Source organism: Hyaena hyaena, unplaced genomic scaffold (genome assembly GCF_003009895.1).
Source record: "Hyaena hyaena isolate Hyena2069 unplaced genomic scaffold, ASM300989v1 scaffold_379, whole genome shotgun sequence".
In the NCBI taxonomy this organism is placed as follows: Eukaryota; Metazoa; Chordata; class Mammalia; order Carnivora; family Hyaenidae; genus Hyaena; species Hyaena hyaena.
Genome location: NW_024081011.1, coordinates 465,574 through 479,468, shown reverse-complemented (window position 1 = coordinate 479,468; position 13,895 = coordinate 465,574). Strand labels below are relative to the sequence as shown.

Below are 13,895 nucleotides of genomic sequence, written 5' to 3'. Positions count from 1 at the left end.
ATGACAGGACTGAGTGGGGTCTTGGAAATCATCTGGTCCTGATTTTCCCAAACTATGGTCCTCACACCAACTAGCATCTTTTAAAAATGCAGCTTCCTGGACCCGCCCTTCTCCTGCTCATTCATTCCTTCCAGGGCTGGGCCTGAGAATCCTCGTTTTAAAAATCTTTCCAGCAGGTTCTGATACCTCAACAATGAGAGCCTTTGATCTCGTGTGGCATTCTCAGCTGGATTACGTAGCTCTCAAGGAGGCCACACAGCTCAAGGTCACTCAGGAAGTTAGGATACGTATCGGCTTGCCAGGGCCTCTGATTCTAAATCCTGTATTTTTTTCTTCCAGGGTAGTTGGACTGTACTGTGTTCTGGGCTTATGGGCCAAACCCCCAGGCTGCCTTACCTCCCCACGGCATGCCAGAGCCATTCCTGCGGTCCCCAGGCACGTCAGGACCAGACATGGGCTAAGCCTGTGAGGCCTGCCAACTGAGGTTCAGGTTTCCCTGGTACACCTGTTGGGGCGCTGGGGGCCTCCGCCATGGGCTTTCCAGATAAAGTTTCTGTCAGTGGCCTTGACGGAATGTCTCTTGTCCACACAGTCTCGTCCATCACCACACTACCCCAAGTGACATGTGGGAAAAGTGAAGAATTGAGACCCAAGCACAGCAGGTGTTGGCTCACACCTAAGTCAGGCAACTTGTAAACTTAGCACCACCAGGAGGCCTTGAGGTGGGGGTGAGGGGTTCCTCTTCGAGGTAGGAGGCAGCCTCCATCTCTGTGCCCCCTTCGCTGGCTATAACCTTGAGAAAACTCACTCGAATGGCCTGGAAGAACGGGTGGAGTCAAGTGCTGAGAGGAAAATGAGGGGCACCTGGGTGGCTTGGTCGGTTGAGTGTCCAGCTCTTGATTTTGGCTTGGGTCATGATCTCAGGGTCATGGGATTCAGTACTGCGTAGCACTCTGCGCTGCTTGGGATTCTCTCTCTCTCTCTCTCCCCCTCAAAAAGAGAGAGAGAGAGATAAACCAGGTGCCTGCCTGGTTCAGGCCCAGAGCCCACTTGCCTGATGAGCAGTGCATCACCCACTTGCCTTCCTGAGCACACATTCCCTCCCTGAGATGAGGTGGAGGACAAACCAGGCCCTCCGTCAGAAGGGACCCACCATTTGTCTGCTGCTCTCCCCATCAGGCTCACCCACCTCTCAGAGCCAACCAGTCTGTTTTAGAGAGAGCAGGTGCTCTCATGCACGTTGCCTCTTCTGACCCTCAAAAGCACCCCGGGAGGAGGAAGGCATCATTTCTCCCATTTACCAGGTTAGGAGTCAGAGGCCAAGAAAGATGAGTGACTTACCCAGAGTCAGATGCCTGATGCAACTCATGATAAAGGGCAACAGGACAGAGTGTTTATTCTGTGCCAGGCGCTCTGCTAAGTGCTTTACGGTATTTTCCTTGGACCTCATGGCAACCTTACATGGGAGCACTGTTACTACCCGGATGTCGGAGATCTTGGGTAAGTTGCCTCCTGAGAGCTAGGATTTGAACCCAGGTCACCTGACAGCAGAGCCCACACACTGGACCACTGCGCTGGACCGAACCCTGCTGACTCCTAACCCAGTGCTCTGTGCACTGCCGCCTGCTGCCCCGGCAATCAGAGGCCCCAGCTGGGGCCCCAGGCCCTTCTTTCTACTTGTGTCTCACTGCATGGCGTCTAGAATCTCAGGGGCGGCCTGACATTTGGCTGGGGGCCAGTGATAGCGGTGAGTGTTTGGGAGGCCATGTGAGCAGCCCCCTCCTGTAGAACAAGAATCCAGCCAAGGGCTTTGAGGGCACCGCCTGCCTGCCTGCCCGCCAGGAGACAGGCTGTTACAGGAGGCTGCAGTCTGTCTTTCACAATCCTGGTAGAATGTTGCTTCTCCCCTCCCGGAGGTCGGTTGGTCTAGCTCGCCTCTCCTCCCCCTGCCTGTCATACGCACAGCCCCTGGGTGCTGAAGCTCTCCTGCAAAACCAAGTAGAGTCTTTGTAATTAAATGAGCTGTTTTTTTTTTAATGTTTATTTATTTATTTTGAGAGGGAGAGCAAGTGAGCATGAGTAGGGGTGACACACAGAGCGAGAGAGAAGAGAGAGAGAAAGATCCCAAGCAGGCCCCATGCTGTCCGTGCAGAGCCCGATGCAGGGCTTGATCTCACGAACTGCAAGATCATGACCTGAGCTGAACTCAAGAGTTGGACGCTTAACGGATGGAGCGACCCAGGCGCCCCTAAAGGAGTTCCCATAAGAAAAACAGCAGCGCTTGTACTGGCTAAGGGCTTTGGAGGTGTTGGCTGTTCTTAGGATCTGTGTTAAAGACTTGGGGTGGGGGAGCTTCACATGGGTCTGGTAGCCCCAGAAGGAGCTGGGGAGGGTGGGGAATGGGTCCCACCCACTGGGAGACATGACAGGGGAAGAGACTAAGCGACATCCCTTTCCTCTCATTTCCTTTCTGGCCAGGTCACCACTGACCCTCTCCCTTCCCTTCCCTGTCTTCCTGCTGCAGAAGTACTTGTCCCAGCTCGCCGAGGAGGGCCTCAAGGAGACCGAGGGGGCAGGCAGCCCGAGGCCTGACGACAGCGGAATCGTGCCTCACTTTGAGAGGAAGAAGCTCTAGGCCTCTGGCGGCTTCAGCCGGGAGAGGACGGCCTTCTGAGGCGGGGCCTTCCTGACCCCCTGGACAGGAGCTGAAGCCCGAGAGGAAGGCAAACGAGGCCATTGGGGCTTGTTCTCAGAGACTCATGAAATCACCCCTGAGGTGTCTCCCTGGTGAGAGCTGTCACCCGGTGTGTCCAGCCGCCGAGGGCCACCCTCTCTCTCCCGATGATTCTTGTTTCCTTCAACTTGTTTCTCTCTTCTTCCGCCTCCTCCATCTCTCTCACCTTCTGTGCCAAGGGTCACTTATTTTTTATAAAACACAACTCAGGGATTTTCACAGTGCTCAAATTCTTGATGGCCAGCCGGATCCAACGAGCAGGAGCTGTCACAGAAACCCCTGGGTCAAGAGCCACTTCGGGGAGCCTGGAGGCTGCTGTCTGCCTGGCGGCCTGAGCAGGGGGAGCTGAGTTGGGCCCTGCAGTCCTGGGGTGGGGGGAGGGCACCCGAGACCATCATTCGTTGGCGGGAGCCAGGAGTTTCTACAGCAGGACCGCTTTTCCAAAAAGCCCCCAGTTTTAATAACTCTTCCATCCTCTCAACTATTCAACAAGTCCATCAGATTCATGCCTTAAAATAAAGTTAGTCAACTTCACAGAGGAGGAAAAGAGCTCTTTGTTTTGGAACCTCTAAGTTCCCCCCCAAAGTTAGGTCCGCCCTCAGGATTGCAGGAGGTGCCAGGGGTCACTGTGTTCCAGACAACGAATATGTAGATTCACGTCAATAAAAAATGAAAACAGTAGTGTCTTTTCCCTTCAGCCCAGACAGTAGGTGGGTCAGAAGCTGGCCTCCCAGCCACGTGTCCTGTTGCTCGAGACACACAATGACAAGGAAATGGTATCTTGTCTTTGGCTCGCTCTTGGTGCCTGTGCTCTGGGCTCCAGCAGCCTCAGTGGGACGGCTTCTAAAATGGTCTCTTGGGGTCAGGGGGAGGAGGAAGAAGCTAAGGTAAGAACAAGACGGCAGGACTGAAGAGCAGCATTTCAGGATTGCCAGGTATTTATAGGTAGGCAGGAGGTCAAGGGCATTTCAGAGGACCCCGTGTGCAGACTTTGATGTTGAGTGTTATGAAGAATAGAACTCTTCTTTCTCCAAGGTTTTCAGATACTGGAGGTCAGTGCCTTTAGGCCCCAGATTGGAGGGTCTGATGTTCCAGCGTGAGCATTTGGGACAGAGGTGCTGGGGGAGAGGCTTGGCCATAGCCATAGGGAAGACCTCCAGAAGGTCAGGGGGGAGCCTTGTCCCATTTCCACAAGCCGAGCTACTGCCCTGGCTCGGGCCCTGGAAGATGGTTCCCGTGTTTCTGTTCCTGACCACAGAGAGAGAGACTAGGAAGGGATCGTTTGTTTTCTATTATTTTTTGCAATTTTTATAGTAGGTGACATTTTTTTTTAATGGTAGATACTATGTATACTGCACATTCTGTCCTCTGCATTGATGGTGAAAGAATTGAATATTATCTGAGTTTGACACTGACATTTTATCAGTAAGACTGAGGCACAGAGAAGAAGGAAATGTTGCCCATAAAATGATCCTGCATAAATCTTGGGGCACGTGGTCACTGGGGAGGAGGGGGTTGCGGGGAATCTGTCAAAGAGAACAGCGAAGGCAAGTCCAGGAGGCAGACCAGCCAGCCGGGGCACGTGCAGTGAGAAGCTGGAGGAAGCGGGAAGTCTGACCTTGGCATTAGGCCACCTGGGGTCCCCAGAAAGGTTGGGGTCTCGAAGAGAGTGGGCTCTGGAGATGGTGGCTCAGCTCCAGCTGCCTCCACGGGTTTCTACCTGGTGTTCTAGAACCAGCCACCTCCATTTCTGGGAAAACCCCTGACCCTGTTTGTCTGTCTTCCCACATGGGGGATGACTAGGGTCGGCTCCCTGGCCTCCCTGGGAACCTTGCTGAGAAAAGTCTACCACCTCCATCATAGGCTGGGACTGAGCATTTTCAGAAAGGCTGGCAGTCTTTTCTCCCAGCAAAGTGGAAGCTGACGCCACCAGCTAGCTCATCCCCGCAAAACTGTTTCCATGGAAATCAGGATGGCTGTTCAAACAGCTTCTTTCCCAAGTAGTGCAATGGCTCCCTTGCTGATAGACTGACCTCCAGATTGCAAATCTGGCAAGAGCCCCTAGGAGGGAGAGAGGAGAGGCTCTCTGCATTTAATCAGAACCTTCAGTCTAAAAATCATCTAAGATTCTGTATTTGTGTATATATGTATATTTATTTCTATTTATTTTTATACAATTCCATTGGCATGGTCCTTCACCCACTCTATAATTTGCACTTCTTGCTCCGATATGTGACACACAAGGCAGTATTAAAGAAAGCCAGGAAAATACTGATGTATTTTTTTAAAGCTTTTCTTCAGTGTTTGTCAAACATTTCAAAGTGTCTCCCCAAAAAGCTTGTGTAAGAGTAGCTGCTGCCTTGAGCAACAGATTCATTTGTACCCTGGGTTAAGATAACAAAAGGCCTATGTAATTCTCTTTTCATTATTAACACCCAAAATAAAGTATATCCAGACGGTATTCCCAAAGAATTTGGTAGATTTGGTGTTGGTGTGAGAACAGCCATTGCTATCCAATTTCCCTTTCTTGGACAAGTCTAAGGCTGTGATCTGTTAGATTATACTTGAACTGGACCAGAGTTTGTTTTTTGAGCTTATGAGAAAAAGAAAAACACTAGTTAATTTAAGTTTGAACTTGTAAAATACTGGAATTTGTTGAGTGTCTTATAAATGGTCATCACTTTTCCTGATCTGTATAGTTGACCGTCATGTTTGTTTTTACAAAAAGAAAAGAAAAGATTTTTAATAAAGAGAATTTGAAAGCTTGTGGGTAGCTGTCTGTCATGCAGGGATCCTTTGACATGTGGCTGGGGGAAGCTCATTGAGCACAGAGATTGGTATCTGGTCCCTCTGTGAATCTAGAATGTCTCTGAAGTGTTGGGCAGAGAAGATACAACAGCTTCTACTTGGTGCTCTGGGGAATCGGTGATTCTTAGGGGTGGACCTCTGAAAGGGTTAAGTCTGGGAAAGTGGGGAGCTGCTGTCCCTTTTGAAATATCAGGTAGAACAAGCTCCTGGCCTCTTATAAGCCCCTCATTATTACTGCCCAGTACCCCAAGTCTTCTAGTGGGCTGACTCCCATAGTCCTGCACCAGAACAAGTCAGTTCGTTTCTGGCCATTCCATCGGCTGTGAGATGGTTGATTCCCAGTCTGTGGGCTTGTTAGCCCTGTGACTTCCTAAGTCCTGAGTTCTCAGGCATAAAGGGGGACAATAGTGTAAATCACCTCTGGGTTATTCCAGGTTTAAGGCAACTGCTGGTGAAAACGTGGTTCTCTGCATAGCACTGAACTTTGTTTACTTTTGGAATCTTATGCTCTTTCTCAACAATGTCTTCTGGTCTCCTGGGCCCAGTTGGCCAGTTCTTTGAATGGCCTGGAACCTTCTGTGGGGCCCTTCCCTCCTGTTGGCAGTGTTCCCGAGTCAATGGGGAGGGGCTGGGCAGTCTGGCCCTAGAGGGCAAAGTGAGTGGGGCCGCTTGTAATTAGCTAGAGCGCATTGTAGATCTGAGGAAAGTTCCGGCAGAGCCTGTTGTGCTCCCCAGCCCCACCCTCAGCCTACTGTGGCCATCTGGGAGCTGAGCTCAGGCCTCCAGTTCCCAACCAGGAGGGGTGGAGAAGCATCCTTCCCTGCAACTGCTGGCCGTGCCCCAACGGGCCAAAGTAGTGAATGAGCCTGGAGCTTGTCCTCAGCCCCAAGCTCAGGATGCAGGATGTCTGGTTGTGTGCACGGTGCTCCCTGGAGCTGTGTCTCGTGGAGCGACAAGATGGCCCTCCCTGGAGCTGTGCAGTGGAGACGTCCCTCCAGGGAACCCTGTGAATTGCAGTCTTCCTGCCTTGCCCGAGAGTTCCCATTTTCCCTCTGATAGTCTTAAAGACCCTAGAACCTGGTTCTGAGCCAGTCGACCGAGCCGGAGCCCTGATATTCAGACCCACTCTCTGTGCTTACTTCTCTCCCAAGGATCAATGCCTGCCCCTGGTTCAACTCTGCCATGACCTTGACATTGAGGTTGCTTCTCATAGTCCCCAACTAGGCCAAGGCCACTTGGGATACTGATCTTGGCCCCCCTTTAGAACATCATTAGCAAGCAACGATTTGTCCACAGAGGCAGTAGGAGAAATGGACTCACCCCCGACAGCTCTTCATTCTCCTCCCCCCTACAAAGACACCTGTCCTGACCGGATTTCCAAGCAGGTCAGAACAGGAGGGACCCAGGGACTCTCAAGTCCTGGCCCTTCCTTTCGCAGGTAAGAAAACTGAGGCCCAGAGTGGAGAAGTGATTTGCCTGAGGGAACACAGCTTAGATGAAGGCTGGCATCCAGATGCCCCGGCTGGTACTGCTGAGGACACACAGGGATCTGGGTTCTTTCAGCTAGATTGCTTCAGGCATTTTCCAGGCCCAGCCTTGGACTGGGACCCTCAGGGAGGACTCCAGACAAATCGCTGTTTTTTATGTTTTGTGTGTATCCAAATCACCTGGGGAACTTGTTAGAAATACAGATTTCTGGCCCGTCCGTGGAGACTCTGTCTCCTTAGGTCATAGAAGCACGTGGACACTTGCATTTTTGCAAGGCTGTGGGCGACTCAGTGCGGGTGGAGTCCTCTGCTCACATTTGAAAGCACTTCCCTAGAAGTCAACCAGGGACTTCCCCAGCAGCGCCTGGAATAAAAGGGGCACTTATTTTGCTGGGGGAAGGGCAGGTAAGATGTGAATGGAGATCATTCAAGGTAGAAGAGACACCAGCGTGAAAGAGGCTTGCAGGAGGATTCTCACGGCCATGGCAGATGGAGATGGTGGCAGCTGGTGGCGGCAGGGATGGTCACCAGACTGGGTTTGGGGCACGTGTCAGGAGTTTTCAGTCGGATTCATACTGCCTGTGCTTCAGCAAAAGTCCGTTTCCCAATGGTCTCTTTGTCCTTGTGAATGGCTGAGAAGACTGACTATTAAGACTCCCTGAGATCTGCTGATAGCCCGGCCCCTCTGGGCAGAGAGCTATGCACGGTCAGCAGGCCTTTTGGGGGCCTGGAGTCCCACCTAACAGGGGCATCCCCCAGGGCCATGTCACTACCAGCGAGGAACTGTGAGGCTCGCACACTCTTTCTCCCACCAGGAGAGCCACCACTAATACCGATATTAGCCCTGAAGACCAGTGAGCAGGTCTACATGCTTCACTCTTGGCCTGGTCACTGTGATTCTCCATTTCACAGATGAGGCAAATGAAGCTCAGGGACCCAAAGGGGTTTGTCTTGGGGTCCGAGAGCCAGTAAACGACAGAGGTGGGATTCAAACCCAGCTCCGTGTGACTCTCAAACCATGCTCTTAAGGACTCTTCTCCACTGGCTGTCTCAGGGCTGGAGCCTTCTGTTCCCACATCTCTCTAAAGCCTCTAGAGCAGGGCCACCAGGAAAAACGAGCTCGGGACAACTGGCGAGCCCAATTTAGCTGCGCGCAGGTCTTATGACTGACACCTGGATTGCTACATTCCTGAAACTGAGCTCAACACCTGCCCTCCCTAGAAAGTAGCTAAAGGCAGGCCCCGCAGCCGCACTGCACTGCGGAAAAACAGACCGGAAGGCCCCAGGCACCCAAGGAGCAGTTTCTTCCTGTCCTCGTTTGCCGTTTGCTGGGGGGAGCTGGATCTAGGGGTGAGAGAGGGAGCAGGGCCTAGGGGTGGGGGACTGCTCTGGTTCCTCCTGCTTTGGGGAGGGGAGGAAGGCATCCTGTTCTCTGTTTTCGGGTAACCTGGAGGTACAAGGGTGTGATCAGAAGGGGATTTCCCACAGCCCCAGAATACTGGCCAGACTTTGCACTTTCAACCTCTCCTTCCTGAGTGAAACTTCATTGTTTGTTTACCTACCACCTCTGCCGACAAGGAGTTGAGATGATATACAACACAGGCCACGTGTGTCCAGAATAAACCAACAACAAAAAAAATTTTTTTTAATGTTTATTTGTTTTTGAGAGAGAGAGAGAGACAGAGCATGAGTGGGGGAGGGGCAGAGAGAGAGGGAGACACAGAACTTGAAACAGGCTCCAGGCTCCGTGCTGTCAGCACAAAACCCAATGTGGGGCTTCAAGTCATGAACTGTGAGATCATGACTTGAGCCGAAGTCCAACTGAGCCACCCAGGTACCCCTACCAACAGAAAAATTTTAAGTGAGAGCTGAGAAACGTTGAAGGTGGCAAGTATGTGAGCAAGGGCTGATGGAGCCATGGTGAATACACAGATTTGACTGGGAGCCTCCTGGGAGCCAAGGCAAAAGGAGGAAGTAGTGTCCATTACTTGGCTTTCCTTGTTAGACTAGAAGTGTTCCAGTTTATCTGGAGAAATTGTTCTACTTGACTCTGTATTCTAGAATTCTCCTGTGAGACTGTACGTGGTGTGGGTAGAAGCACTGAGGGGCTTGGGGAAAGTTCTTAGGTAGCTGGCAGCCCTACATGTGAGAACAGTGGATGACTTCTAGGCTGTGTGAACAGGTTCCTCATGTGAGGGTGACATCTCCCAGTGTCAAAAGGCCCAATCTTTGCACACACCTGCCTCGCTCACCTGAGCCAGTTGTGCTGGCTTCAATTTGTGGGTTTTGTTTTTTGGGTTTTTTTTCCCAAGCTATTTTTCAAATTTCTCCTGGTACTTAGCTGATCTAGGAGCCAAGTCCGGAGGACAAGGAGGAGGCTGCTGTCTTCCGTGCCACGTGGCAACAGAGCATTCTGGGTGGGGATCCCGCTGGTCTGGGTTCTGGGAACACCTTGCGGACGTTTACTCTTTGGGGTTCTCCACTGGGTCTGACACAGCCAGGAGGAAGCACCGACCCCTTCAGGCTCATCCTCGGGCCTCCTCAGACCTGTCTGAGAAGGCCTGCCCCTGGGGAGGAGGGGTTCAGAGGGGCTTCCAGTCTGTCTGCAAGACAAGGAGGGAGAGAACTTTCCAGTTCGGAGGCAGGTCCCTGGGCTGAGAATTAGGACCCTTGAGTCCCTGTGTCAGAGCCGCAGTGAATTCACTCAGGCTTGGGCAAATGCCACCTCCCTCTGCCCTTCTGCCCATTTGACACGTGCCCTGTGCTTGTCTGAGGTTGTCGGAGCCCAAGTCAGACATGGCGGGCTGGGGGAAATGACTTCCTGTCAGTCACAAGGGGTGGTGTTTCCTCTGTCCCAGCGGTTCCCGCAGCACCAGTGCAACAAGCCCCAGGCCTGTCTGGAGGTAGGATGCCGTTCCCACACCCCCCCCCACCCCAGGCCACGGCTGGGGGTGCATCTGTGGGGCCGCTTCCTAGTCTCCGTGTTCTGCCCTTTGCATGCCTCGGCCAGGCACCTCACCTCACCTCACCTCGTAACGCCTGGGTCATCTCCACCCACTTGCCCCCCCACAGCCACCTTTCTGGTTCGGCCCTGCTCCACGCCTCCCTCATCCTCCCCAGACAGGCCCTTCTCAGCTCCTTGGTCTTCCCACTGGCTGGAGCGGCCTTGCCCACTTGGAAACTGTGACTTTTCTTTAACATGCTCGGTGAGTGTTCCCTTCTTTATGAAGGTTTGACCTCCTCACAGGTGTTTCCGCTCCCCTGCCATGACCCAGGACATCGTCCTCCCCACCGTACACGCACACACACATGGAGGCCTCTCTTTCACAGGTCGCCCTTGTGATCTGTTTGTAGGTTTGGGTCTACGTCAGCCATTGAGTCTACAAGGGCAGGGAGTATGTCCCCTCCTCTGTGCCTGCCACAGGATGGGTGTCAGTGACCAGCCGGCTGGAGGAACAAGATGCGGCCTTGGAATGGTACCAGGGAGCATCTGCCTGCCCCCCCCCCCCCCCCCCCCCCCCCCCCCCCCCCCCCCCCCCCCCCCCCCCCCCCCCCCCCCCCCCCCCCCCCCCTGCAGTCAGGAGTCACCAGGGGCTGAGGAGGAAGCCAGGAAGCTGAGTGTGGGCCAGGCTCCCAAAGCCCTGAGGGTAAAATAGCCTCGTAAGAGTCTCAGGGCTCCTCCTTCCCACCTGCCCGAGGTCCTGTGAGTCCACTGCCTAACTAAGCCTTCCAGACTTTTCCCACAGGCTCTGAGCAGGCCTTGGGCAATCCCTAGGGTGCAGCCAGCTCTGGTGGCTCTGCCCTGGGGTGGGATTTGCAGATCAGATTGGACTTGGGCTCCACCTGTGTTGACGCTAGATTTCCTCAGCTCTATTGTGAGTTCCTCCCAAGCGGCCTCTCCCCTTTCTTATTTATGTTCCCACTGCCCAGTGCTCTGCTAGGGGCCAGGCCCAGCCAGCAGGCCCAGGCCCGGCTTTCTGTCTGACCTGGGCACAGGGGCAGCGTTTAGCTCAGAGCAGGGGAGGGGAGCTGTCCAGTCAGCCATATGCACTCCACTCTCACATATCAGGGACCCCCTAAGTTCTCCGAATGTCCCTCCCCAGGCACGAGAACCCTGAAACTCCTGGTAGTTGCTGGACAACTTGGACGCAGAGGACCCCGATGCCAGAACTCAGCCAGGGAGCCAGAGTGGGGCTCCCTCATCCCTTCCCCACTCTGCTGATTCATTCTTTTAGCCTCTCCCTTATTTTTCCCAAGGCCCTAGGGAAGCATGATCTCCTTCCCACAGGCAACCTTCCCAACCCCTTCTCCCCAGACCTAAAAGGCAGCGCCATCCAGGGGCAGTCATTCTTTGAGAATATTGACCAGCCTGCTGCAATTAGTTCCATTTGGGTAGGTGGGGAGGAGAGGGTCTCCAGTCTCTGTGGTGTCCTGGCCTCAGACCAGCCAGCCTGACCTGGGCCTCTCTCATCCCAGGAAAACTGGCCATCACCCTGACCCTGCCTTCTCCCCTCCTGGTGCCATGGCAGATAGGACAGGAAGGCCTTGGCTCACCGCTTCAGCACAGGTGCATACGTGTACCCGTGTTTGCACCTGCGTGCATGGGTGCCTGCATGTGTACCTGTATGTGAAGCTCCTGGAAAGCAATGGTCACAGATGGAGGTTCAAAATCTGAGCCTTCCCAGGATGCCCTGTCATACGTACATTCCACTCCTGTCCCTTGCCGCTTGGTGCACCCACCCCTGTCTTCACCCATGCTATGATCTGCATGTTGTATCCCCCTAGCCCAAGAGCTATTCCTGTGGGGCTCTTCAGAGCCTCTTTCCCTTTCCTTTTTGCCTTGCTGAAGACAATTCTAACTGCCAAATGTTTGCCCCTTCCTTTCTTATTAGGCAGAGCAGGACTGGGGGAGAATCAGAGGAGTGAGGCTAGTGTGTGTATCCTTTATAGGGGGGATGACATTGAATCCCAGAGAGAAGGAAGGACGGAGAGGGAAAGGGAATGCATTCTCTGTGGAGAAGATGTCAGGGAGCTCTGTCTTACCCAGTGGGAGTAGAGATTCCAGGATAGAGAGAGAGAGAGAGAGAGAGAGAGAGAGAGAGAGGCTTCCAGCCTGCTGTCCAGTATTAGAGAGTCAGAAACCAAAAGAAATGGGAGCAGGGATTTAAGGACACGTTGTTACAGATTGCGTGTTTGATCTCATTGTCCTTTGAGTGACCCAAATAACATTTTTCATTTAATTTAAGCATCCATTGTAAATTTCATCTTTATTTTTTGTTCAGTAACGAAGGGAAAAACACCTGCCAATTAAGTTCTAACAAAGCATTCTCTAATTCTTTGTTAGCTGCAGCCTGACTTCAGGATGCTAAAACATGAAAAATTGCATGCATTTAAATATATGAATATGGTACTTTTACTTTAGATTCTTTAAAATTCCACAGCCTGCTGGGATCTATTCTGACTTCAGTGGCGTAGGCGCTTGCCCCCAGCTCCACCCCCAGCTGTTGCAGGGAAGGACGTTGACTCTCACCTGGGTAAGCTTCACTACGGGCGCCTGGCACATCACAGGGACACATTTACTCAATTAAATTTTATGGAGCAACCACATATTCTCAGGGCGGCTGCAGTCAGAGCCTCTCCAAATGTCTTCATAAATATTTTCATTTAAATGACAGTCTGAACGATGGAGAGACAGGCGTGCACACACACAGGCATACACGCAAGTCCAGAAATCTGGATCACCAGATGACCCGATTTCAGTCTTCCTGTGTGTGTGTGTGGATTTACGGTGGCCTTGGTGCCAGTAGAGTACCAATTACTCCGATTATCTCAGTCTCCCGGGAAAAGTCTAGATGGGGACTCCACACAGAAAGCATGTTTGTGCAAGGAGAAGGGGGAGGTGTCGCAGTGGCTTTAAGAAGGAAACACTCTCAAGGCACCTGAGGGGCTCCGTCGGTTAAATGTCCAACTCTCGATTTCATCTCATGTCATGATCTCACAGTTTGTGAGTATAAGCCCTGCATCGGGCTTCAAGGTTGACAGTGTGGAGCCTGCCTGGGATTTTTCTCTCCCTCTCTCTCCACCCCCACCCCACTCTCTCACCCTAGCTCTCTCTGTCTCTCAATAAATAAAAAAGAAACGCTCTCAAGTAATTGAGAGCATGGGGACAGATCAGATTGCCTACGGACAAGAAGGGAGGTTTTACGACAGGCATCATTTAAGGATGTGCAAAGGAGCTTAAGAAAAAGCAGCCAGAGAATCTCCCAGGACAAAACCTGGAGAGGATGTCATGGAACAGACCCATGAAAGAGGGAAGAGCTGGACATCGAAGGTGAATAGTTGAACTGATAATCTATAATCCCGTTAGATAGATGATAGATAGATAGATAGATAGATAGATAGACAGACAAACAGATAGATCCAGTCATTCTGAGAATAAACAAGTACAGGATGCAGAGTGTTCAGCGGTAAATGTGGAGAAGGCTAGACAGGTAGAATTGCCTTATGTACCAATGCCATTTTAAAACTGCAATGACTTGTGTGCCATAATCTCCGTCAGTTTGTGCATAGTGTGGACAGGTGTTCTCCATCCCCAGCTTCTGGCACGTGGACCCCCTCTGCCTTGCTCCACTCCTTACCCCTGAGGGCCCACTAGGTTCCAATTCCCGAGTCAAGCCTGACAAAGATAGGAAACATAAACAGTCACACTCCACTGTTGTTGAAGGAGGCCACAGTAGAATACTGTCCCTGTACACACACACACACACACACACACACACACACACACAATTTGACCCAGCCCAAGGCCTGTTTATGTGGTCTTGCCTGCTGGGCTGAATTAATGTGCTGTCAAGCTGGCTGCAGAC

General features: G+C 52.3%; 1 protein-coding gene across 4 annotated transcripts in view; it reads left to right on the top strand.

Moving 5' to 3' along the window:
• The window catches only part of RBM20 (RNA binding motif protein 20), a 188,191-nt gene extending 182,690 nt beyond the window's left edge, over positions 1-5,501 (top strand). For 2 of the 4 annotated variants that reach the window (XM_039250729.1, XM_039250728.1), the window contains exons 14-15: positions 340-435; positions 2,525-5,501. In XM_039250729.1, the coding sequence (XP_039106660.1) occupies positions 340-435; positions 2,525-2,635 (207 nt within the window). In that variant the 3' untranslated portion in view covers positions 2,636-5,501. The remainder of the gene's footprint in view (positions 1-339; positions 436-2,524) is intronic. The other 2 variants (XM_039250732.1, XM_039250731.1) reach the window with 1 other exon arrangement.
• The last annotated feature ends 8,394 nt before the right edge of the window (positions 5,502-13,895 follow it).